General features: G+C 40.3%; 1 protein-coding gene across 9 annotated transcripts in view; it reads right to left on the reverse strand.

Moving 5' to 3' along the window:
- The window catches only part of SLC11A2 (solute carrier family 11 member 2), a 68,642-nt gene that overhangs the window by 21,593 nt on the left and 23,468 nt on the right, over positions 1–23,581 (reverse strand). For 7 of the 9 annotated variants that reach the window (XR_013993952.1, XR_013993953.1, XM_081058647.1 and 4 more), the window contains exons 2-16: positions 16,354–16,407; positions 14,767–14,915; positions 14,070–14,195; positions 13,511–13,630; positions 11,994–12,100; positions 11,380–11,450; positions 11,205–11,272; positions 9,839–9,994; positions 9,022–9,180; positions 8,154–8,240; positions 7,315–7,434; positions 7,013–7,162; positions 6,411–6,484; positions 5,495–5,648; positions 3,819–3,872 (exon numbers count right to left, since the gene is read on the reverse strand). Coding sequence is in view for 7 of the 9 variants with exons in the window: in XM_081058645.1 (XP_080914771.1) it covers positions 3,819–3,872; positions 5,495–5,648; positions 6,411–6,484; positions 7,013–7,162; positions 7,315–7,434; positions 8,154–8,240; positions 9,022–9,180; positions 9,839–9,994; positions 11,205–11,272; positions 11,380–11,450; positions 11,994–12,100; positions 13,511–13,630; positions 14,070–14,195; positions 14,767–14,915; positions 16,354–16,407 (1,649 nt within the window). In the remaining 2 variants the exon portion in view is untranslated. Of the gene's footprint in view, positions 1–1,461; positions 3,873–5,494; positions 5,649–6,410; positions 6,485–7,012; positions 7,163–7,314; positions 7,435–8,153; positions 8,241–9,021; positions 9,181–9,838; positions 9,995–11,204; positions 11,273–11,379; positions 11,451–11,993; positions 12,101–13,510; positions 13,631–14,069; positions 14,196–14,766; positions 14,916–16,353; positions 16,408–19,520; positions 20,662–23,581 lie in introns of those variants that run through there. The other 2 variants (XM_081058649.1, XM_081058651.1) reach the window with 2 other exon arrangements.

A 23,581-nucleotide genomic window follows, 5' to 3' on the forward strand; every position in this document is an offset into this window, starting at 1 on the left:
GATCATGAGTGCTCAGACCAAGACTACACATAGTAGTGTTAGCCGTTTTAAAGCTAAGGTGCCAGGAAAAGCTGACACATTTCGATTCGTTGGTCCTAACCAATAATGGTACCAGAGGGCGGAGCTAAAGGGAATGTTTCAAATTGGGGCCTTCAAATTTTTATGCATTCTATTTTAGTTTTAAAACTAAGCCCAAATTAAGAAGGGAGAGCTGTATGAGGAAGGACATGGAGAACAAAACTGCCAGATACTTCCATGTTGTTACTAAGTATTCAGCTTCTGTAAGACAGGGAAAGCTTGCAATGAAGTTCTAGTGACAAATTAAGTTCTGACTTCCTGGGACAAATTAAGTGCTGACTTCGATTTTCCTGTCATGTGTCTAGTGACAGGGCTAGTTCACTGTCACTGAATTTTATTTTTATTAAATGGTGTCAATACTTTCATTTATATCAGGTCTGCCAAAATGCTCATTCATTTTCAAGCTAAACAATTTTGGTTTCTCTTTTCAAATACTCCTACTTTTTACTGGAAGTATATACAGAATATACAAGGTATAATCAAACAATATGGTGAATGTTCAAATTTTAAAAAATTATTATAGTAAAAGACACACTGCCATTAATCCACCTCAGAAAACTCCCCCTCACTTCAAACACATTTATCCCATCGCTCTTGCCACTTTCGAAGCAGTTCTGGAAGTTCTCTTTCATGGGTGTCTTTAGTTGAGCTGTCATGGCTGCCTCGGTGTCCTGAATCAATTCAAAACATTTACCTTTCATGGTCATTTTGACTTTGGGGACAAGTCAGAAGTCGCATGATGACAGATCTGGTGAATAAGGTAGACGAGGACACACCATAATGTTTTTATTTGACAGAAATTGCCGTATACCAGAAGTGATGTGTGACATGGAGTGTTGTCCTGATGGAGGATGAAGTACGACACTCACAAAACAGGACTTCCAGAACTGCTTCAGAAAGTGGCAAGAACGATGGGATAAATGTACTCGAAGCGAGGGGTAGTATTTTGAGGAGTATTAATGACAATGTGTCTTTGACGGTACTACTTATTGTGTTTAATTTAAACATTCACCATATTTTGTGATCACACCTCATAAAAGCCTATTTCAATGGTGAAACAAGACTACGGGTAGAAAAATGTTCAGTTTAGAGCACAGAAAGGCAGAATTATAATTTTTATCAAGTTTAAATATGGCAGTGATGTGACTTTGAGCAATAACAAAACTATATGACTAAGTGGGTAAATGGAAATTAATGTTTGGAGTCTGCAATTCATCAAGTCTTCTAAGAACTAAACCTACTTATCTCGCTATCGGGGATACTAACAGTGTGGGCTTAATATGACATTCCAGGTGGCAGTTGTGTTCCGGTATTTCAAAGATGTTGAGACCCCCGTTAATAAAGTATTTTCAAGGTAAAAAAAAATACCCAGGAAACCAAATTGGAAAAAGAAAAATGTTTTTAATTACAAACCAAGTTTACATATTGTTAAATGGTCACCAAAAGCTCAGTTGTAACCACTCCTAAAACCACTAGCAGGACCTCACAGGAGCCAAACTGCAGCTCTTCCCCATCCCTGTTAATTCCTCGTATGCTGTAGCAGCACAATTATTTCATGTCATATTTATGGAGAACAAGGACCAATTTACATCAAGTACAATTGTATATCCTTACACATTCCACACAGGATACTGCCAGAACACACCGCACATGCTGGCACTGGAAAACTTAAACGTTCTAAACATTGTTGACTGCACCCAGAGTACAGAGTACAGACTGAGGTCCACTATCTGAGAGGATCAAATGGAAAACAGTATGGGAGTTTTTAACACTATGACAAACTACACACATAGTGTTAGAAAATGCCTTTAATTGGAAGAAATTTTCCATCATTGCAAGTCATAAATATAACTTCTAAAAGGAGACTAGCAGTTTTCACTTGGGCTTCTAAATATCTGTGACTCTGAGAATTGACTGGGTCCACTCAGACTCCAGGCAAAGGTAAATGTTACTATATTGTCTTTACAAAGAATTTTTTGGTCAACCTGGCCTTTACCTACTGTAGCCAGACCTACTGCAGCTTTAGATGTCAGTCCCCGTATCTTCGCGGGGAATGATGGTAGGGGAAAGGGGCGCAGATGAGGAAGATCAGTTAGGGAAATTTGTCTTTCGTGATCCTGTGCTCTATTACTTGAGGGGCTAAGATAAAGGTATTGTCAGTGAAACAGCAGTTTACCCCTAATGCTTTACAGAAGACAATCTATCCAGTCTACACTTTTAACTGCGTGCAAAATATCAGCCGTAATGCCTTTAGGTGCTCAGATGAACAAAGAACACCAATCCACCAGGACTCAGAAGGAAAGCCCCCAAAACGAGAAGTCCTTCAGTGCCATTGCCATTCTGTTCTCACCAAGTCAACAGCTACAAAAGACTTGATTATTTATCTCCACCAGATAAATGTGATTTGATTTGAGATAACCACATAGTCTCAAGTTCCACGTGTAAAAATGTCGCCCGCGGCTGAAGAGCAGCAGCTTCACGCTGAAGGGACCCATTTCCTCTGAGTCCAGAGCTCCACCATCTGGTCTCCAAGTTTTTCCCTCTGAGGGAATGGCTGGAGAGAGGCAGCCCAGTGCAACCTTGCTGAGAGACAACTTTGCAAGCACAGTGGTACCTACTGGCTTGCTGAGAGAGCTTTGTATCGGTTAGATCCACAGCTCCTGAGACTGCCTTGCAAGTCGTCTTGGGCGACTTCACACACTTCAGAAAAACATGATGCTTCTGGTAGGAGGTGGCTTTTAGGAATATAACAGATGGCTCTTCTTCTCTTTCAAGTCTTTTCCCTTTACCCAAAGTCCCATGAGAACATCAGTTTATAAATGCTACCGGCTTTTCTACCACCACCCTCCTGGAGGAGGAAGGTGAAGGTTTTACAGCTCTATGTGCTTGACAGCAAATATGAGGAAAGCTCTGTGTATTAACATGAAAGTAACAAAAATCAGGACTCCCAACAAAATCCTGGTAAGCTTTGAATCTCTGAGGAAAATCTTCTAAGTGATTTTCGAGGTGATTAGTAATCACCACCCACAGGTTGAGTTTTGCTCTTTGTCCTTATCCATTTATCACCTTCTTTATGCTTTCTCACCCCTCTTAACTTTCACTAAGAAATTTAAAGTCAAAATAACTTTAAAAACCTGATAGAGGTAGATGTCTCATAATTTTATATTTAATCTGGTTGAGATTTTTTTTAATAATTAAAATAATTGAAAGGGTATGTATAAGTATTTCAGCCTTTGAAAATCCATGCTATTTTAATAAACAAATTTGCATACCCATTCTGTCCTTTTACTATGAAAAATTTATTGCATTTTCCAACTTTTTTTTTTTTGTTTTTTTTTTTAACATCTAGCCTGGTTAAGAACCAAGCACAGAGATTTCTCTCTCAAACGGCTAAAACAAGCTGGCCCTTGGGCAGCTCCTGAAGAGTGTAGTGTTTGTTGGAATGATAGCAGCAAACTGTCAGCTTTTCAAAGATCCTACCTAATCCAGTTCCCAGGTTAGGAGGTCAGGAAGGAAAAAAAAATTCCGCCTTTCAAACATATATAAAACAAAGTATTCCCCACCCAACAGCTGAGTCCTACATGCAGTCTGTGCAACGGCACATACTTTTGGCTACGTTCACACAGTAAACCATAGAAACACACTGGCTCTGATGGCTACCTGGACCAGACAGACTGATCCAATGTTTACTTAGCATAGTCACTGGTGGTTTCTTCGGTCAGGACTTTAGAGATGCTTACCGTGCGCCCACAATCCAGGAAGGACATGCCCAATGCAATTAAACATTGCCAGATCTGAAAGACAAAATGTAGTCATCATTCAGCAACCTCTCTGAAGAGTCCTCTTGCTCACCGTGACTGCTCACACTGCTCAGATGCAAACCTCTCTTCCTTGAACGTCCAGCTTTGCCTATCTTCTGTCACGATCACAAGGTTGCACAAGTCATTCTCCCAGCCCACAACCCCTTCAAAACATCCCGGAATCTGCCTTCCTTGGTGAAGTTTTTCCATACTAGCTTCAATACTAAGTTCCCTCTGCTCCTACTGCTTCGTGTTTGTAGCTTATTTCTCTTACTGGACTGGGAGTTATCTGAAGACCACTTTTCTTCAGTCCTCCCCCATTCCTCACGATGAGTGGAATGACTGACAGACTAATACAACTGAACAGTATCCTGAGCTGCTCTAGGAGTACATGTTTTGGAGCTAAACACCAATAACCCACGCTAGCATCAGCCCTCGGCCTTAAAAATGGGTCTTCAGCAATCTCAATCATCTCAGGCTGACTTAGGACAACTTAGCAGTTTCATAACCAATTTACATGAAGGAAAAATTCCTTTAACTTGTACAGTGAATTTTTAAAACAATTCCTGTCAAGGACATATTCAGTTACTTGGGTTTCCTTGGAGTAAGTCCCTAGATAATAGGGCCAGCAACGATCTTAGTATGCCCAAGGTTTACTGCCGAGGAAAAGAAAAGGGATGTTTCAATCCAGGACAGTTTTTCAATATTCACTAATGTGATTTTCTCAGTCAAGTACCTAAATGGTGGGACTTTTGGTGGTACACTGGCATGGGGACCAGGTAAGTATTATAAAGATCAGCAGTGGGTTTCCAGCCTCCATCCTTAACCATTCTTAGTAGCGACATGGTATAAATTCTGTCCCTAATCCTTAAATTAACCCTTGCGTTTTTCAGAGAAACCTGCATAGAACAGGGAGGTAGATTTGTTATTGTCGCTATAGTCATTTTTTATTAATATAAGTAATGTTACAGAAGATCTGGAAAATAGAGAAAAGAATATATCCATAATCCCACCATGCTAAGATAACTACTATTACCATTTTTACATAATTTATTCTAGACTTTTGACAAATTTTTGATTACCTGGGTATACATAATTCTACACTCCTTTTTTTGTAGTTAATGGTTTTGTAACTATTATTTTTTAACAACTCAAGCATAATGCAGTGAGAGAACATCACTTTTTACTTATTTCCTTATTAGACAGCTATGAAGTGGCTCCAGCACCATCCTGTACCACTCTCTACTTTCCATCCTGATGCTCTTCTTTCAGTTCCTACACTCTCTTGTAAGGAATTGAGAATGGAAACTAGACATAAGTGTCAGAAACAGAACAATGATAGCCCTTAGGAACCACATGTTATGGTTAAAAATATTGTTTAACCAAAAAAAAAAAGTATAGCGTTGGTGGTATAGTGGTGAGCATAGCTGCCTTCCAAAAAAAAAAAAGTATATATAGTTTAACCATAGATGATTTTACAATTTCATGTAAATTACCTCAGTAACCTGGAGAGAGTGCTGTGTACTCTTGTTGTCGCTTTCATTTCTGCATGTTAGGCAGCCCCACCTCTGCCATCCCTGTTCCCTAGGCCCCTACCCCCTCCCAACTGGACTTACCAAGTAGAACACAAAGCTCAGGTAAGCCACACTGACCACAGCAGCCACCACATACAATATCATGTGCCCTAGTTCCTGGACATAAACCACGACAAAGTACATGTTGATGGAGCAGACGATAAGGACCAAGATCCCGCCTGCGATCTTCCAGCCTCTGTAAAAGAATCAGCACAGTCACTGGGGAACAGCCCACCTGCCCACAAACAGGAAAGGACACTGCATCTTACGGGGTTGGCAGGACAGCAGTAAGAAGCATTTCAACGTGAACTGAAAATCGTTCTTAATATGTCCCAGATTTGGTTAAACGAGCCAAAGTTAGACACTGATACGGAGAAAGAGGGAAAAAATACTACTAAATAACCCCTATTATTTAAGTCTCTAGAAATGCACCAAGTCATGAGAATACATAGATTTTATTTCAAAAATCCCCACATTCTTTAAAGATGTACATAAAATGTACTACCGTGTTTCCCCGAAAATAACACTGGGTCTTGTATTAATTTTTGTTCCAAAACACCCATTAGGGCTTATGTTCAGGGGATGTCATCCTGAAAAATCATGCTAGGGCTTCTTTTCCGGTTAGGTCTTAATTTCAGGGAAACACGGTAGTGTGTGCCTTTATCATTCAGATCATTTAACATGGAATTAAAGTGCTTTAACTTCAGTGGCTGAAGGCGAAGGGTTAAAGCCCTAAAAGCTGAAGTTTCTCCCCCACAAAAGAAAAATTTGCTCGCCTTCCTTTACTATGTTCAGCCTCCATTTTCTAAGCCAAAGATTGAGGGGGCAGCTCTAGCAACCACCTCTCAAACCCCTATGACTCACTTTCTGACTGGCCTATTTGATGAAGGTACCCTCCCCCCACGCGCGCACGCACACACACACACAAATCTTTGGGGAACTGAGAGGAATAACTCACATTCCATTGGCAAAATCACTCATTACTGGCCGCAAGCTCGTAAATGTGAGGATGGGTATGAGCGCAAAGGGAAGCTGGAAAAGAAAGTACGAAGATCAATGGGGCAATGGGGGTGGGGTATCCTTGTATCACCCCAGAGAGCAGCACTGATCCTACCTCATCTACTCCATGAAAAATTATTCCTATCATCCCAAATGCTCAGGCATTATGTTGAAATCTGCAGAGCTGTCATTAACCTAGCATCAATTATGATCATTAAGTGTCTACAAATATTTGTATCTGCCTTCTTATCTTCTTAATCTCCATAGGACCTAGAGCCGAGTCCTATATGTTATTCAGTATTTTCTTGGATTAATGAACAAAAATTTTGTGTTCTACATGTAATTATAGTTTATAATTCCCATTCAATAGGCTTTTAAAACAAGTCACTTCTGAAAGCCTTTTAGATGCCAGGGATTTCATATACATTTACTGCAGACCAAGACCACACGCCTTTCTTCCTCTAAATTTCCCCAGCACCCGGCACCAGGCTTAGTCCCTAAGGGTAATACATAAGACTACCTGACCAAATGGGATGTGAGCTTTCACAGCTCCCTCCTCACCTGTAAGCTCTGCAGAACGTTGAGGAAGTCATTCATCCCTGTTAGATGCTCCACATCTTGGAAGACGGCAACAAGCAGGGTGGGGATGATGGCAATAGAGCGGGTCAGAATCACTCGGGCGAAGCGCGACCACTTCAGGTTCAGAAATCCCTGGAAGAAAACACGGAAGCAGGATGAATGTCTGGAACAGGAAACAGAAGGATTTGGAGAGGTTCAGGAAAACCTTAGAAGCATGGGATTAAGAAGTAACAAAAGCGCGACTTCCTTCTCCTCTAGTCTGTACCAATCCAAACAGCACATACCTCCATGACGAACTGGCCGGAGTAGGTTCCTGTCATGGTGGAGCTCTGTCCTGCAGCCAGGATCCCCACTGCCCAGATGTAGAGTGTGGCAGGCCCGAAGTAACACCCCAGAACAACACCCTGGGAGAGGCAAGGGAGGAAGATACGCTGTGTTGGGGAACTGCTCAGACAGCATCCCAAACAGCATTTCTCTCTCTTCTCTGCTATGCACCCATGCTACGCGGGCCATGCCCCAGAAGCTGGAGTCAGGTCCTAACCTCATTCTAAAAGCTTTTAACCTAAATTTTGCTACACGGTCTTTTATTCCTCAGCCTAGTCCTTTCTCTTCTCTAAGCTCCTAAAGCCTTCACCCTCAATCTATAACTTAAGTATATATATAAAAAAAAGTCTACACTGTATTTCCCAAATTATACTGCTTAACACACTATTCTGGAAAATAATAGGAGTGAAAAGAAAGGTTAAATAAATTTGGGGAATACTACATACATACCTATTTTGCTCTTGGAGGTTCACAATGTAACTAGCATAAAAGGAACGGAGGCCCCAGTAAAGAACACTTTTACTAGGGACACTCTTTAATCACCTCAATTAACATCCGAGAGAACAATATACTTTGAACAAACGTTTGGGAACTGCTGATACCATTCTTTATATTTAAAGAAAATTTAAAGCTGATCCTCTGTTCCTTCCTACAGAGGCTGTCTAGCCTCTGGACCTCTGAAATAAGTGACACTCTAAAGAAGATATGCTTAGCTCTGAAGTGAACCCACACAAAAGAGCAGATACTATGTCAAGAACATTGAGTCAGGGGCAAAGAACACAAATCTGAATAGGTTTACCCCTTTGTAGATGTCCACAGCCAGTGTTGAGTTGTCATCAGGAAAAAGGCCAGTATGGGGACTGCTGCTATTTCTACAGACTTCAATCTGGAACACAAAGCAGTTTAGGAGCAACTTTTATTTCCAAGGCAAGGACCGGATAAGAAGAGCTCCCTACAGATCACGCGCCAGTCATCTGAGACATGGAATGGAGGTAAGACACTGGATACAGGTTGTGATAGGAGCAGAGACTGGCAGCAATGATCACTCGTACTCTTCCTTCATAGTCTTTTTACACCCCCAGGACATCAAAAGTATTTACTGAGTTAGAGTGTGCACTGTTGGATCATTTTAAATAATGACAGAAGAGACGGCCCTTAAGAAGGCTTCAAAAATGAGAGGACACCCAGAATAGAGTCCTCAGTCAAAGCAGAGCCCGGAGTCTGAGATCCTACGGATGGTGATCAGAACTAAACAGGCAATCAGGAATTGAGGAGACAGAGAATTCAAAATGACCTAACAGTCTCTTCTAGCAATAGTTTCTGTTCTGTTTGTTGATTCCTCCCCCTCTGTCCTTATCACCAAACGGCAGAACTGGCAAACAGGCTGGCAGGTGATAAACAGGAGACAAAAGGGCCCCAAAGTGGAAAGCTACTAACAAAAGAGCATGAGGTCATCTTTAGTCTGAGGCAACCTCCCTTGTCAGCCACAAGCTGGGAAAAAAGGGTCTAGACTTGGTCAGCCGCCAGACTGCACCCTGACTAGTGCAGTGATTTAGGGGGCAGCACTGCGGCTAGAGATCTATTTCCCCTGAGCTCCAGGTCACTGTCACATCCAGCCTTCACTTTACCCTCACATTCACCACCATTCGTGACGCTGGCTTACTTACCACCTGCTGGTTGGTTTTCCCAAAAAATGCTTCGGCAAAGACAGAGACGACAAAGACATTGATGATGAAGGAAACAAAGAGAGCAATGCAGGATTCAATGAAAAAGTACTTATTTGCTTCTCGAACTTCCTGCTTCTTGGCTCGGTTTACCTGTCTGGACTGGGGAGACAAAAGCAGCAGTCATTTTTTTGACTATTTGGAACAAGTTTCCAAGTAATATTTCAGAGGTTTGGAGACAGTTGGAAGGGCAATCGACTGACCAGATGAAATGTGAGGGAACTCGCTTTCATCCTCATTCATTAAGTGAGTAAGGACTTCATGACTCTGACGACATTGCACATTCCCCAAATAGGAAATAGTGACTAAGCGACTACTGAGCTCTCAGTTATTGTGGCTGGAAAAACCGCTGGCCTACAAAAACAACCTGATTTCAGTCCAAAGGGGCATATAGCCTTAATTACAAAGGTCTCTGAAATCTCCCAGCAAACTATCATTAGAATGGCTGGTAAAAGGTTGGTTGGGCGCTTCGCTCCCAATCTCCTCAAGGCCCCCAGGGTCTTGAGATTAAAACACAAAAGACTTGATGCACTTTCAGACCTTTTATGAAGAACTTTAGTCCCAGTTTCTCTGTGGGGTCAGTTATCTCTGGTCATAAAACAGAGTCCAAGTGTGTGGAGTTTATAAACGTCCAACCATGCAAAAGTACCTTGCTCCTTTAGGGCTCTAACAGTTATAAACTTAGTATGTGTCCCTTGCAACTACAAGAAAAGATCCCATGAGCTATCCAACAGGCCAATGAGATAAGGGCCTTGCTCACCTTGACTAAGGCAGAATGTAGGTACATGTTGTGTGGCATGATGACAGCTCCCACGATGCCCACGGCCTGCTGGATCTGTGGAGTGCCACAGCCTGAACAGGATGGCAGGAACATGCCCTTGAGTACATCGCTCTGGTTGGGTCTCACTGTAATATACTGCATACCAACATAACAACGATTAGCCTTTCCTGGAATCTGAGACCGAGAGAATAACATAGTACTCGGAAACACTCATCCTTTACTTCCTTCCTTATGACTCCTTCAACAACTACCTAGGATAAAGAGGAATACAGAACCATCAAAAACCAAGCAGCATAAAGGGCTTGCCTGCTGCCAGAGGTCGGAGAACTCAGGACAGGGGTATCTGATATTTTATATCATGTTTTAGATACACGAAATAGATGTGTAGAAAGTTCTAAAGAAATGGCTGCTAAGGGCCTTATTGATATTAGCTTCAGAATAACTCCTATGAGACGGACTCCAGAATATAGAGTCAATTCTTAACTACCCACACTTATGCTTCTGTTCACCCAAGTTCATCTAAAACTCACTGCTTGGCACTAGCACAAGCTGACTCATTCATAGACACTTTTCATACAGAGTTTGTCCAGGTTCAGCATTTCCCTTGGAAGCCTTAGAGCAAGCTGCACAATCTACTCATAGATTAGATATGTTTTTAAAAGTCTAGCCAGGCCAATAAACAGAAATCAGTTTATAACAACTGGACCTGGAAAGGTGCTATTATTGTACATAATGGTACTGATTTCTAGGAATGTCTGGGCTGAGACACAAACCAGGAAACATCCACTATATTCCCCATAGTTCATTAACTATTGCAATACAGAGAAAGTTCAAGCTGCAGTTGGCATAAACCAGAATGAGCAAAAACAGAACCCCTCTAAGTTAATAGCCAAGAATCACCTGAAAAACCCCCCAACCCTCTCCAAAGCTGTTCTGTTGTCAGGATGGCTAATTTGGAACAAGGGAGTCTAGTCTGGAAAGTTCTAGGAAGTCTAGTCATGTTTGACATGAGTTCCTGCAGGCCTTCCTGGAGACCAGTCTTTGCTATAATCTTCCTTCAAAATTGGCCCAGGCTTAATTGGCTTTTTCTTAACACATGCAATACAATTAAATCATCCCAGCATTATACTGTCTTTCATAAATAAAAGACCAAAAAAAATTGTCTTAAAAGTTCATGATACCCAAGAGTAGGAGGGGGGTGGCAGAAGAGGGAAAAAGGGGTCAAATATGTAGTGATGAATTATAGAAACCTGTGTAACTTTACTAACCAATGTCACCCCAATAAATTTAATGAATAAAAGAAAGAATTTTTTTTAAAAAGCTCATTAACATCCTGAACACTTGCCTCATATCCAAATGTGAGGGCCATAACAGTGATGAGAAAGCCAAAAAATGCCTCTAGCTTCCGCAAGCCTAAAGGGGAAAATGCAGCAGTGAGCTCACAGAAGGCAGACTTCCCCGTCAGCTACATGATGGAAAGGTACTTTCTTTGACTGACCCCTCCATTCTCCTCTACTTACCATATTTGTCCAAAAAGAGAAATACAAAGGTGTCTGCAATGGTGATGAGAACTCCAGCCCACAGAGGAACTCTAGGTCAGAGATAAGAAATGGAGATTAAAGGAAAGAAAGGAAACCCTGAGAAGCACTTTCTTCCCAACAGCTCCCCATATATACAACATCTGGAGAAACAAGGACTTGGGGGACGGGGGACAGTGGCAGGAAGCCAGGCCTTGGGTAGATTAGGATCAAAGCACCAACCGGATTAGTCATTCAAACTTCTATTGTCTACTACGTCAGACCTTTAGTATACAAAGCTGAAAAGTATGGGTCTTACCCCTCAATGGGCTCACTGTCTAGTGAGATAAACTGACATACAAGTAATTGTAATATACAATAATACACAAATAAAATACATACTGTATAACAGACATATGTATAACCCAACATTAGAACATGGAAGATACAGAGCCTACATCTACCAAGAGAGAAGGCGGTTCCAGAAAGGTTCTACAGAACATATAATCAACTTGCATTGAATCTTGAAAACTGAAAATGAGTTAGGTTTTTGTTTTTACATTTGCTTTGAAATCTAGCAAAACATTGATTACTTTCTAGAGGAAAAACCCCCTCACCTTCCTACAGACAGGAGATTGATAGCAATGGCTGAGCCAATAACTTCCTGCATATCTGAGCCAATGATAGCCAACTCCACCATCAGCCATAGGATAATTCGTGGAACCTAAACACCAAAGAAAGAAAGAGATGGTTCTAATTAATCATCTCTAAGAACTTCCCCCATAGTTTGGAATTCACATGTTGGAATTGACCCATCAACAGTCCTTTACAAGCCTTCGTCTAGAATGAAGTACCAGAACTTGCTTCCTCTTGACCCATCATTGCACTGTGGCTTCTAGCCGAAAAAAGCCAGGGTGCTTCTATGTGACAGAGCCTATGAGCCAACTTCAGAGCTGATCCTAGTTTTTTCTCTTTCCCTTCCATACAAGAGAGGAATGGAATTTCTACTCATTAATTTCCACTTAATTCCCAGCCTAAAAACAACCCTAAAAGTCTTAGGGGAAAATGAGGATGCTAATTTGGTCAAAATACTGTCCAGGAAAGAAAATGACTGCAGAAGAAAATGTCTATCCTAACTACAGCTGAAGAGACAAACCACACGTGAAAAAACTGGGGTCATCCTTAATAATAGAGAAACAAGTGTAAAGGGACAGATCTGCAAAGGGACTCAAGGCAAAGTGGTTGGAATTGGGTGGTGTGACACCCAATTAGTGACAGGACACTAATCTGGTCACATAATGCAGGTGAAAGACAAATTTAGTTAATGCTGGCTCACTGAGGCCAGAAAAAGAACACCTCCTACTACCCACTATCCAAAACTCTGTCACAAAAAAAAAAAAAAAAGACATACATAAAGAGAAGCTAAAAGAAATGATAAATTACCAAGGCTTTTTTTGAGAAGCATTAGAAAAAAAAAGGTAAGGATACTTTCTCACTGCCAGGAAGGAGATTAAACATTTAGGACAAACCAGAGGTAGATCAGCAATATCTTATCTAAAGATGAAACTAGGTTAAAGCTGTCTTCCAGGAAGCCTCCATGCCTGTCTTAGTTGGCAGTAAGCAAGGCCCAACATGTTCAGAAGGAAGCTGTAGAGGACAGGGTAAGTTGAAAAATAATTATTAGCAAAATCCAAAGATCCTGCACGTATAGTTTGTAGTAAAAGGAAAAGAAAAAAAAAACAAACTTTTTTCAAATTGATGGCAAAATCAAACAAAAAGGGAACTATGCATAATGCAAAGTGATGGAGTAATACAGATGTATGAATGAAAGTGCTTAGAGAGCACCCTGTACCTATCCACGGGCTGGGCAGTACTAGATACCAGAGGCAGAGTGAATGGTAAACGTTTATTCAAACAGCATTTTGCGACGGAAACTTTCTGGGGAAAAAATGAATCTCAACTTTAATTTTGAAGGAGCGCAGAAACATGGCTTGGCAGCAAGAAGGGGCTAGAGAATTTCCTCTGGGACCCCAAGTCCTCCACTGTTCCAGTGTACAGCAGCAGGCCCAGCACACATTACCAGGCACACGGATTCCCCTGATTTGAGTGACAAACAGGACAGACCATTGCTCACCTTGGGATACTGACGGTGACATACTTCAGCAAGATGCAGCCCAGTGACCACTCCCAGTCTAGCTGCAAGGCGCTGGAGCAAGAGCCCCACAATGGTGGCCAACAGAAGAACCCAGAGCAGCTAGAGAAGAACAAAATCCCACCATAACACTCATTAGACAACTGATTTTTTTGTTTTTATTTGGTTGTTTGACAGTGTGAATGGGAAACACTATATCAGGAAAGAGCCCATGTCAGGAATCAAATGACCTAAGTTCTTCTGTATCAGGTTCTGTACATAACCTGGTAGGTCTCCTTTACCCCTCTGAGCCTTAGTTTATCACATCTGCAGTTTCTCCTTTGTTCAAGGAAACTGAGTAGATGAAATAAAATAAAAAACCAACTATGTAGATAAAATAAAATAAAAAACCAGATGGGAAAGTACTTTTCACCTAAGTGTCAATGCCAATGACATATCTGCACGTAGGCCAAGAGGCTGATCTCCAACAGGCACAGAAGAAAAGGATATTGAGGGTGTGTTGTGTATATTTAAATGGGATGGGGTAAGATGAGACCTTTACCTTAAACCCAGCCACTGCTCCAGATTGCAAATCAGATTCAATGTTTCCTGGATCCAGGTAGGCAATGCTCATAAGAAAGCCTGGTCCCGTGAAAGCCCAGAGTTTCCGAAAGCTAAAACAAGAGTACTATACAAGAGGAAAAGAGATCAAACTGATTATCACCTCCAAACTACTGATCTAATTTATCTACTATTTTATCACATAGAAAGCAACAATGTCAGCTTCAGCAGAACAAAGGATTTAGGATGTTGGTTTTTGGGTGTGTCCCAGTTTTGCAAAGTGATGGACTTTTTTACTTCCATCTTACCCCCTTCTTATCAATAAGGTGGCCACTTCTTTGTCCAAATAAGAGCCCTTCCCTACCCTGCTCTTTTCCATCAGCCTCTCATTCTAAAACTGGAGTAACAGTATCAGTAGCACCTGTGCCCAACCGCTACACAAATGGGGAAAAAGCCATTGTGAAAAAAGGAACATAAAATTCCCACTTTCTTGATTGAAAATTGCTTACTAGTTCAACTTGACAACTGTGCTGAAGGCCCATTTTCCTTAACAGCTTCTCTTTTTCTGATTACACAAATTCAGTCTTCAGAGACTGCTCGCCAAAAGACCTGAGGCTGCTGATTGTGAGTTGCCCAGCAGACTTTTCACTCACACGTTTTCCCTACATAATGCTTTCCTCTGAGAACCTGTCACTAACCTCCTCCTCGGGAATGGTGATCTTCTCATCAAAGTAGGTGGTGAAGGGCTCGTCTGAGTGGCCGGAGGACTGCGGAAGGGAGGTGTGACTGTAGGCGGGGTTGATGGCACCAAGACTGGCAAAGTCCCCATGGTCTTCAGAAGAATCATCTGAATGAACAGATTTGAGAAGAAATATTTTTTAAACGAACAAAATACACTAACAATTCATCCTTAATAAGACTGAAATGAAATCTTTTTAATACCTTAATTGCACAAGACCAAACTGACTGTATCTCAATTTATTTCTAATATTTCACTTTTGTTTACGTTTTTAATAAATTAGTTTTTGAATAGGCAATACATTCATGTGGTTGAAAACTCAAGAAATGCACAAAAGAGGGTAGAAAAGCTCCTTCTCACCCTCTTCCCCAGTAACTCAGCTCTAGATCAATTTTAACACTAATCTCATAATGGTTTTCCTACTTTCATATTTCTATTCCCACCTGGCAATTATCAGAACCATTTCATTTTCTTCTAAAAACACTGATGTCTAGAGCTCAAAATATAACATTCCCAGACTAGCCCCACTGATAAGCTGAAATTCTAACGTTTAGAAAAAAGAAACTAGGTCTAGTGGGACACAAACCACCCCACCCCACACCACCCAGTATTTGGTAGGACTGACTCAAAGATTCATTCCTGGACATTATACTTCCGTCAGGCTTCTCAAAAAATGTGGAAGTTGCAAAATCCTGCCCCAGTCCAGGCTAAAGTCTGAAGCTGCAGGGCAACCACCAAGCCGGAACCCTTTGCTTTCTGACTAAGGCCTGTGATGAAGAGCTCGTGACAGGAGAGCTCGTCTCAGAAGGACTGTATCAGTGTTTCCCTGAGTCTGGCATTCTGCAGTTAGTCTTCAATGCGGGGGGACAGAAGAAAAGGGCTAATCTACCAAAAAGATACAAAACCCAGTTTGCTGCAGCCCTTAAATGGCTATTTTGAACCACAAAGCTCTAATCTCAGTGTTTCCAAGAAATTCTTACAGCCTCCAATTACAAAAACAAAAGCTTTCTTTCTACAGGGAGCTGACACACTTTGCCTTAAGTGGTCCTAAACTGATGAGAAATTTTATAAAAAAGGAACGGAAATTCTAAAGGGGAAATTTCGAGTTAGGAAAGATTAGTCAAAGTAGCCAAAAAGCTCTAATCAAATACACAGTCTAAGGTACTCATTCAGTATTTTACTGCTCTATACACATCTGAAATGCCATCGCAGCCAAAGCACCCTAGAGGTTTTTATGACAGGTCAGTGAATAACACTGCCCTTGCAAGCATTACTTGTAGCTAATCTTGGCTCATCTCAGAACTGGAAACAAGATATGAGGCAGGTCTCTGCAGTTATAAATCCATTTTCATTTATGGCCTAAGTCACCAGATGGTGACTTTTGAATGGAGCAGTTCTCCATGATGACATTGTTGGCTGGGGGAGAGGAGACGGGGAAAATTTTTGTTGGCATCGACAACAAGAAGGAAAATGTGGTGAATTTCTGTTACTGACTTAAGCCTAATTCCAAATAAAAATTAGACAATCACACAAAACTGTAAATTACCATCTGGCATCTTCTGTTCAGGACCCAACACCATGATGTTCTTTGAACAAGATTCTGGAAAATAGAAAAGGGAAGGAGAGGAATTAGCCAGAACAAACTAACAAGTTCAGAAGCAGCATTCTGTGCTCTGTATGACCAAACCTTTACTATATAAAAAGAATAATTCTTCTACAGAATTAGATAACCTTGAAAAGAATTAGTTTTCAGAATATGATTAAGAGATATTTAATAAAAAATGTAAGTTTTAGTCACGTTTTTGCTGGCAAGACTTTAAAACAAAATTGAAGCAAAAGGTATCTCTGGGAAGTAGGCAAATGCTTTTTAATAAGCATCCACAGAGAGGCTGGTAGGCAATCACTCTCCACCTCTGTCTCTAGGTTAACCCAAATATTTAAAACCAGACTGATTTCTCCCCAGTTTTATGAGTTTTTTAGGACAGAGACCTATAACTGTCTTTGACTTAACAAACAATTTAAGCTTGAGGAACAGAGTGAAGGAATAAAAAGAGTCACTGTGGTCAAGCTGCTAAATTAACTTAAAGTAGGCTGAATAATTGAAAACAATTATTCTTGTTTTAACTGACTCTGGGAACTGAAGCTTTTGAACTTTCCAGTCCTGTGTCAATAACTGGATGTGTATTAGTGTTTGTGCATTTAATGCCTGGACATACATTTAGCCTCCAGTTACCCACTGGAATCACCCCAGAAAGAAAATGTTCCATTGTCTAAAACACTGGCCATCTTGGACCAACTGGGAGCTAAGAATCCAGGACTGATTCTTCTCAAGAATATGCTTTTAACTATGAATCTCTCAGACTTCTTTCTCTTTGGGAACACTCTGGGTATCGCCTAGCAGTGTTTCTGGGTGGCAAACCCTAACGCCCTTGAATAAATCTGTCCTTTATTTCTAGTCAAAGCCTCCTGACTCTATGAGCTTGGTCAATAAGCTTATGCAAGCTTCAATTTTCTGGAAATGGGAGGGAGTGGGAAACACCTCACCAGCACACTGGTAGTGGAGCGCCACCATTTTCTCCTATTTCCCTGAGGAGAGACTTCAGTTGTAATGTTTCAGGTCTCTTTCCCCAGCCCTTCAACTCTTCATTGGAAGAAACTAATAGCCCTCCCCTCCTGGGCTGTCCCAGAGAGCTGAGGCACCAGGATGACTGACTAGTCACCGTCTGCAGGATGCCAGCACTTCTCTTGGTCCTACAATAAGCAACCTGCGGGGGCTGGGGGTGAGGGGTGTCTTGGATGTCCAGCATTCTGTTAGGTTAAGTTTCACCAACCACAGATCTATGGTGTATTCTCCAGCCAACCACACCAGTAACGCTGATTTTTAAAAATTTTGATCTACTGATTAAGGAATCTACTTCTCAGTCAATCCCAGATTTAGAAGGGAAAAGATGAGGTAATATTTATTGTTACCACCCCCACTTAAATCCCAATAATAACTATCCTATTGAAAAAGTTATGAAGCCTCCCCTTAGCTATCTTTTACTGTTTAAATAGTCTTTTCCTACTCTTGTCCCTTTGTTGCTCCCATCTGAACAGTCGTTTACTTTCTTTAGAAAGGTTATCTACCAACATATTCTGTACCTATCTTATAGAATGATAGAATTCAGACCTAAAGGGGGGTTTCAGTATCTATCTATCTTCTGGGGTATAACACATACCACCACTGCCTAATTTGGAAAACACAAATTTTTATCTCTAGTCAGCAATATCAGGTATTTTGTTATAATGAACAACTAGCCATGTTTCTCCTATCAGGTTTTGAGCCTCCACATGGCTAAACACCAGCCAACAGGCCCCAATAACACTAACTAACTAAATCCAACCCCTTTCGGTCAGTTACAATAGCACCTCACCTAAATGGGATTTACACATCTGACCATGCACAGTAGCAGTGGCCCCTTGGATTCCAATCACAGAACAGCCCCTTGGCACCACCCAGAGCCTTTTTACTTTTATTTTACATATAATTCTAAGAAGCCAGGTTATCAGGTTATCCTAACCCACAATAAATTAGAAACCACAAATCAGATCTCAGACTATGGCTCTTACAGGAAAAGGTCTTGGGCCACTTGATATGAAGCAAAGAGCCCTTCCTTACACTTCGATCAGCTCTACGAACATTACTATTATTAAGAATATTATTATTATTTTATTAATTACACAATTAATATTATAATTAAGAATAACTCAAGTTTCTTAAGTGTGGCCTACTCAAGAACTGATTAAATCAGATCATTTTTATAGTGCTGAATGACATCCTAATTAAGAAGACACAAAAGTGTTTAACAAATTTGAGGAAGACTCCTATCCAGAATAGGCTTCTTAAGTTGTATTTAAAAAGAAAACAATTGAGACAGTAGTGTGTTTTTCCCCATGCCTATAGTATGCAAAGGTGATATGATAGTTCAATAATAACTTTGGACAGAAATATGTATTTTATGATAAAATTTTAAATAATTATTAGTATTCTAATTGATTATTTCCATACTAATTACATACAGAGCCAATAACATATGAGTCTGATCTTCTCACTGAAATCTCAGGTATGTATTATTCCCAGAGAGAAAATGGATTCTTGATTCCAACTTTCTTATCAAAATTCTTATCAACAAACTACAAGCTACATCGTTTGCAATATATACAGAACATAACCAGTGAACAGAGAGGGTTGGTTATGGTTAGTATGCTGCAAGTATTTAAGTCTCTGTGAAAACTTAAAACCCATGTGGAAGTATTAAGTGAATATTAAGAGTTTTTCTCTCTAGGACTATACCACCAGGCCATTTCAAACATCTAATTACATTTAGGAAAAGATCAACCGAGATACAAGCAACCAGAATCAACTCGGCAATACTTGGACAGTTATGATTAATACTGCTTTGCTATTCTAGCTCGCCCCCAGGCATAAAGTATCACCTTCTCTTATGGCCAGTAAGTCTCCTTCTATCAAACAGCACCGACAACAGAAAAAATGGCACTCGTGATTAAATGTAATATAACTATTTTATCTCATTCTTTATCAAAAGTTGTAAGACTATTTTACAGGATAACAAAGCTAATAAAATTATATTTTCTGTCTAAGATGTCAAAAGTCTACATATCCTTTGACCCAGCAATTCCACTTCTAAGAATGCATCCTAAAGAAACACTCACATAAGGAAGTATGTGCAAGGATTTTCCAGGACAGCCAGATGGCTTAGTTGGTTAGAGCGTGAGCTCTGAGCAAGAGTTGCCGGTTTGATTCCCACGTGGGCCAGTGACTAGATTGAAGACAACAACTTGAGCTGAGCTGACGGAAGGGTGGCCAGATGACTCGGCTGGTTAGAGCATGAGCTCTCAACAAGCTTACCGGTTCAATTCCCTCATGGAATGGTGGGCTGCGCCCTCCACAACTAAGATTGACAGACGACTTGCCTTGGAGCGGATGGGTCCTGGAAATACGCACCGTTCCCCTTCCCCAATAAAATATTTAAAAAAATTAAAAAAGGGTATTTTCCAAAGCATTGTTTGTAGTAACAAAAACCCCAGCTATTATAATAATAGGGGACTGGTTCATTAAATGACGTACATCCAGAGGCAGCTATTATAAATCAGGCAGATCTATAGGTATTCATAGAAAACCATCTCCAAGATATGTTGTCAAGCAAAAAACCCAATTTATAGAACAGTGTGCTATCATTTATGAAGTAAAAAACAAAACAAAACCCCCAAACCACTCCTGTACAGACCACAGGACAACACACCGAAAGCGGGTAACGCGACCCCTAACGCGAAGAAGTGGGGGAGCACAAATGACGTCAGGTAAAAGGAAGCGCTCTCACTGAACATGCATCCTACACCTTTTCGTACTCAACAAATTTTTGTACCACATGCATGTATTACTGATTTTTTTTTAAATGTAAAGGTGATACATAGGTATGTAAAGGTTCCTTCAGCTTCTCACCAACACTTCATGGATGCTCAGCTGAACTCACTCTGGTGGTTCCTGTAACGGATGATCAGAGATCTCCAGCTGTCCACTCGGCAGGCATCTATCGCTTTAAGCTTAACTTACTACTTGGGTTTAGTGCCCAAATAGTCATGCGCTGAAATTACAGCTTGGGAGTTTCACCTGAATGCAAAAAAGTAAAAGCCACCTCCTCAAGAAAGCATTTCCTGATTTCCCAATTCGGGTCAAATGGGGCTCCTCCATGTTCTCCCCAAGTCAGATCACCTGGGGCTTACCGCTGTCGTTACTCGTAGCACATTATCTTGAAATCAGTTATTCTGATACTATTCTAGGAACTTTTCTATCAGTTTGAAATTATATCAAAATAGTTACGCCCTAAAACACATACTAGATATAATAAATATTGAACATCTACTTAAGAACAGTTCTGTGTGTTTCTTAGCATTTCCAAGAACTCTGGAAGAAAATTTGAATAGGTCGAACCTGTTTTTAAAACTGCCCCAAGAAATGAGTATTAAAATACATATAACTTAGACTTTTTTCCCCTATGGTTAAAAAAAAGCTTGAATTAGAAATATTTTTTTTTTCTTGCAAGATTCCCCTGTAGAAAGCAAAGGCACTCAAAACTATTTCACTGATTTCAGAACTGTGTTCAATGTTGCAAAGGTCTCCCTAAAATTGTAAGGTTTAGAGAGGAATGTTTTTGAACAGTCCTCTATTTCTTCCCTCCTTTTTCCCTCCCTTCCTCTATATAAATAAAGTCAAAGACAGCATTAAGTAAGAAAACAACTTTCACAGAGGCAAACAGAAAAGTGTCTGCATGGAAGCAATTGATGACATAAACGAACAGGAATGTTTAAAGTGGACTCCCTCCTGATGCTTCCCTCAGAATGTTCAGTGCTAGCAACACGCTGGTGACAAAGTGGAAACTGCCAGATGCACAGATCAAGGCTTTAACAAGTTGTGATTTTTTTAAAAATTGCATTTGTCCTGGAAAAAACGTTAAGATTTCCAGATCCTTCTAAAATCCCCTCTTCCCTAAAGGTCTACTTTAAGGCTAAAGTACCTGATATTGCTACTAAACCATCATAATTACTCCAACACCTCTGTTAGAGTAATAATAATGAAGGTGAGCGCCTACCCCTGGATGACCGGAAGTCAACAAAACCCTGAAATATTCAAGTGGTTCAAACAGAGCTCAGCGTTTTCTGAACCCTATGTATTTTAATAAGGAAAATTACTAGCCACTTTTTTTAAAAATGAGAAATTACTGCTTCCTCTATTTTTCCATTCCAGGTTAATGGAGATGCACCATATTCTGAGTCTTCCCATCAAGGACATCCATCTAATTATAATTAGCTCCCAAACTCTATGTGTCCCCATTGAGGGTGAGGGGAAACAGCTTAGAAAAGCTATGTGAATTTCTAAATTATTCTTCAGGATGTGAAGCTTGGAATTATTTTCTAATTTGGGTAAGTGTATCCTATTTTTCTCTTATGAAAATGAATTTGATGTAAAATGATAAAATGAAAAAAAGACAGGTTGAAGACAGATTATAATCTGCTTCCTCACAGAAAGAACAAAGAGAAAACCCCCGCTGGTGTTAGTCAAAGAAAAAGGCTTAGAAACTCTATTCCTCTCTACCTAAGTGGGTAATATCAGAACGTCTTCAACCGAAAGCCACCCAAGCATGCCCAGTTCATAAAGTACAAACAGTGCTGCTATTGTACAAAGGGTTTAATATGAATCAAGTCCTCTATATGTGTGTCAGTCTCATCCCCCTGGTCACCCCCCCACAATGGACACTGAAATACCAGCTTCCATTGCCCTTCATTTTTCTGACTTTGTGTGCCATTGAAATAATCTTGTTTAGTCTACCAGAGAACAATTTCAACTCCACCTAAAGTATGCTTTCTTACCTGAGTTGGACTGTTAAGAATCTGTTTTATAGTTGAAAGAACAACTTGACATTGAGAACATCTAATGATAAAGAAAGAAGAAGACGAGAAAATTAAGCAGCAAGAAGAGGAGAGAGGGAGTTAAGATATGGGGAGAAAGAGTACAGTTGATAACGAAACCGGCTGCCTGGGTGTGAAAGACGATAAGTTAGGAGAAATGTGGACAGACTGTCAAAAAAAGTACTGATCTTTTAGACAAAAGTATCACTCCTCGACCAGACTTCAGAATTAGAAGGGCCTGATGCTCGTGCTAAATAGAACTCTTCACTTTCTCTGCTCAGTGCTCAGGCTTAACCAGCTTTCAAACCTCCTTTACTGCTCACCTGTCAGGGTCACTGAAAGTCCTTCTAGAAAATTAGCTTGGTCTTTGTTCCTCTCAACTCTCTCAGGAGGAGCTTCCTCTGATTTCCCTAAACAGAAGTTGATAGCAGTGTGTCTTCCTTTGGGGGACCAGCCTGGCCTAATGGCCTGACACATCTATCCTGGAACACAACTCCAAGCTCTGCCCACCATTTCAAAGACCCCTTTATACTAAAGTAAGAAAGTCTATTACATCAGTATATACCTACTTCTGGCCTCAGGAAAAAATTGTTTTGCCTTCATACTTAGCTTAAGCAGTTTTTTCCTCTGACAAATGTTAAAAAATGATTATTAGATTACTTTCACCTTATTTATTCCAAAGACAGATATTGGCCCCCCTAATATAGACTGGCCTTACTTTTAAGTACATATTTTCCTCGGCATTTCTTAAAGCAAAGAAAAATTATGTGTAAAGAGACAACACATACAAGATTCTGCAGCTTCATACATGCCTCCTTCTGCTCTTTGGAAACTGTTAAAATTTTAACTTGTCATCTTCTCCTTTCATTACCTAGGAGTTTTAACACACTTGATTATCAGCATTAAATGGGACCAAAACAAAAAGAACACATACATGATGACCTACTACAGTGTTTCCCCAAAAATAAGACCTAGCCGGACAATCAGCTCTAATGCATTTTTTGGAGCAAAAATTAACATTGTATTATACCCGGTCTTATATAAGACCAAGTCTTATATAAGACCGGGTATAATACAATATAATATAATAAATATAATATATAATGTAATAAATATAATATATAATAAATATAATATAATAAACATAATATAATATAATATAATAAATACTGGGTCTTACATTAATTTTTGCTCCAAAAGATGCATTAGAGCTGATTGTCTGGCTAGGTCTTATTTCCGGGGAAACATGGTAGCAATAAGCACAAAGGCAGTGAACCCTAATTTCCCACTTTAAATCTTTACTGGAA

This window comes from Rhinolophus hipposideros (genome assembly GCF_964194185.1).
Source record: "Rhinolophus hipposideros genome assembly, chromosome: 9".
In the NCBI taxonomy this organism is placed as follows: domain Eukaryota; kingdom Metazoa; phylum Chordata; class Mammalia; order Chiroptera; family Rhinolophidae; genus Rhinolophus; species Rhinolophus hipposideros.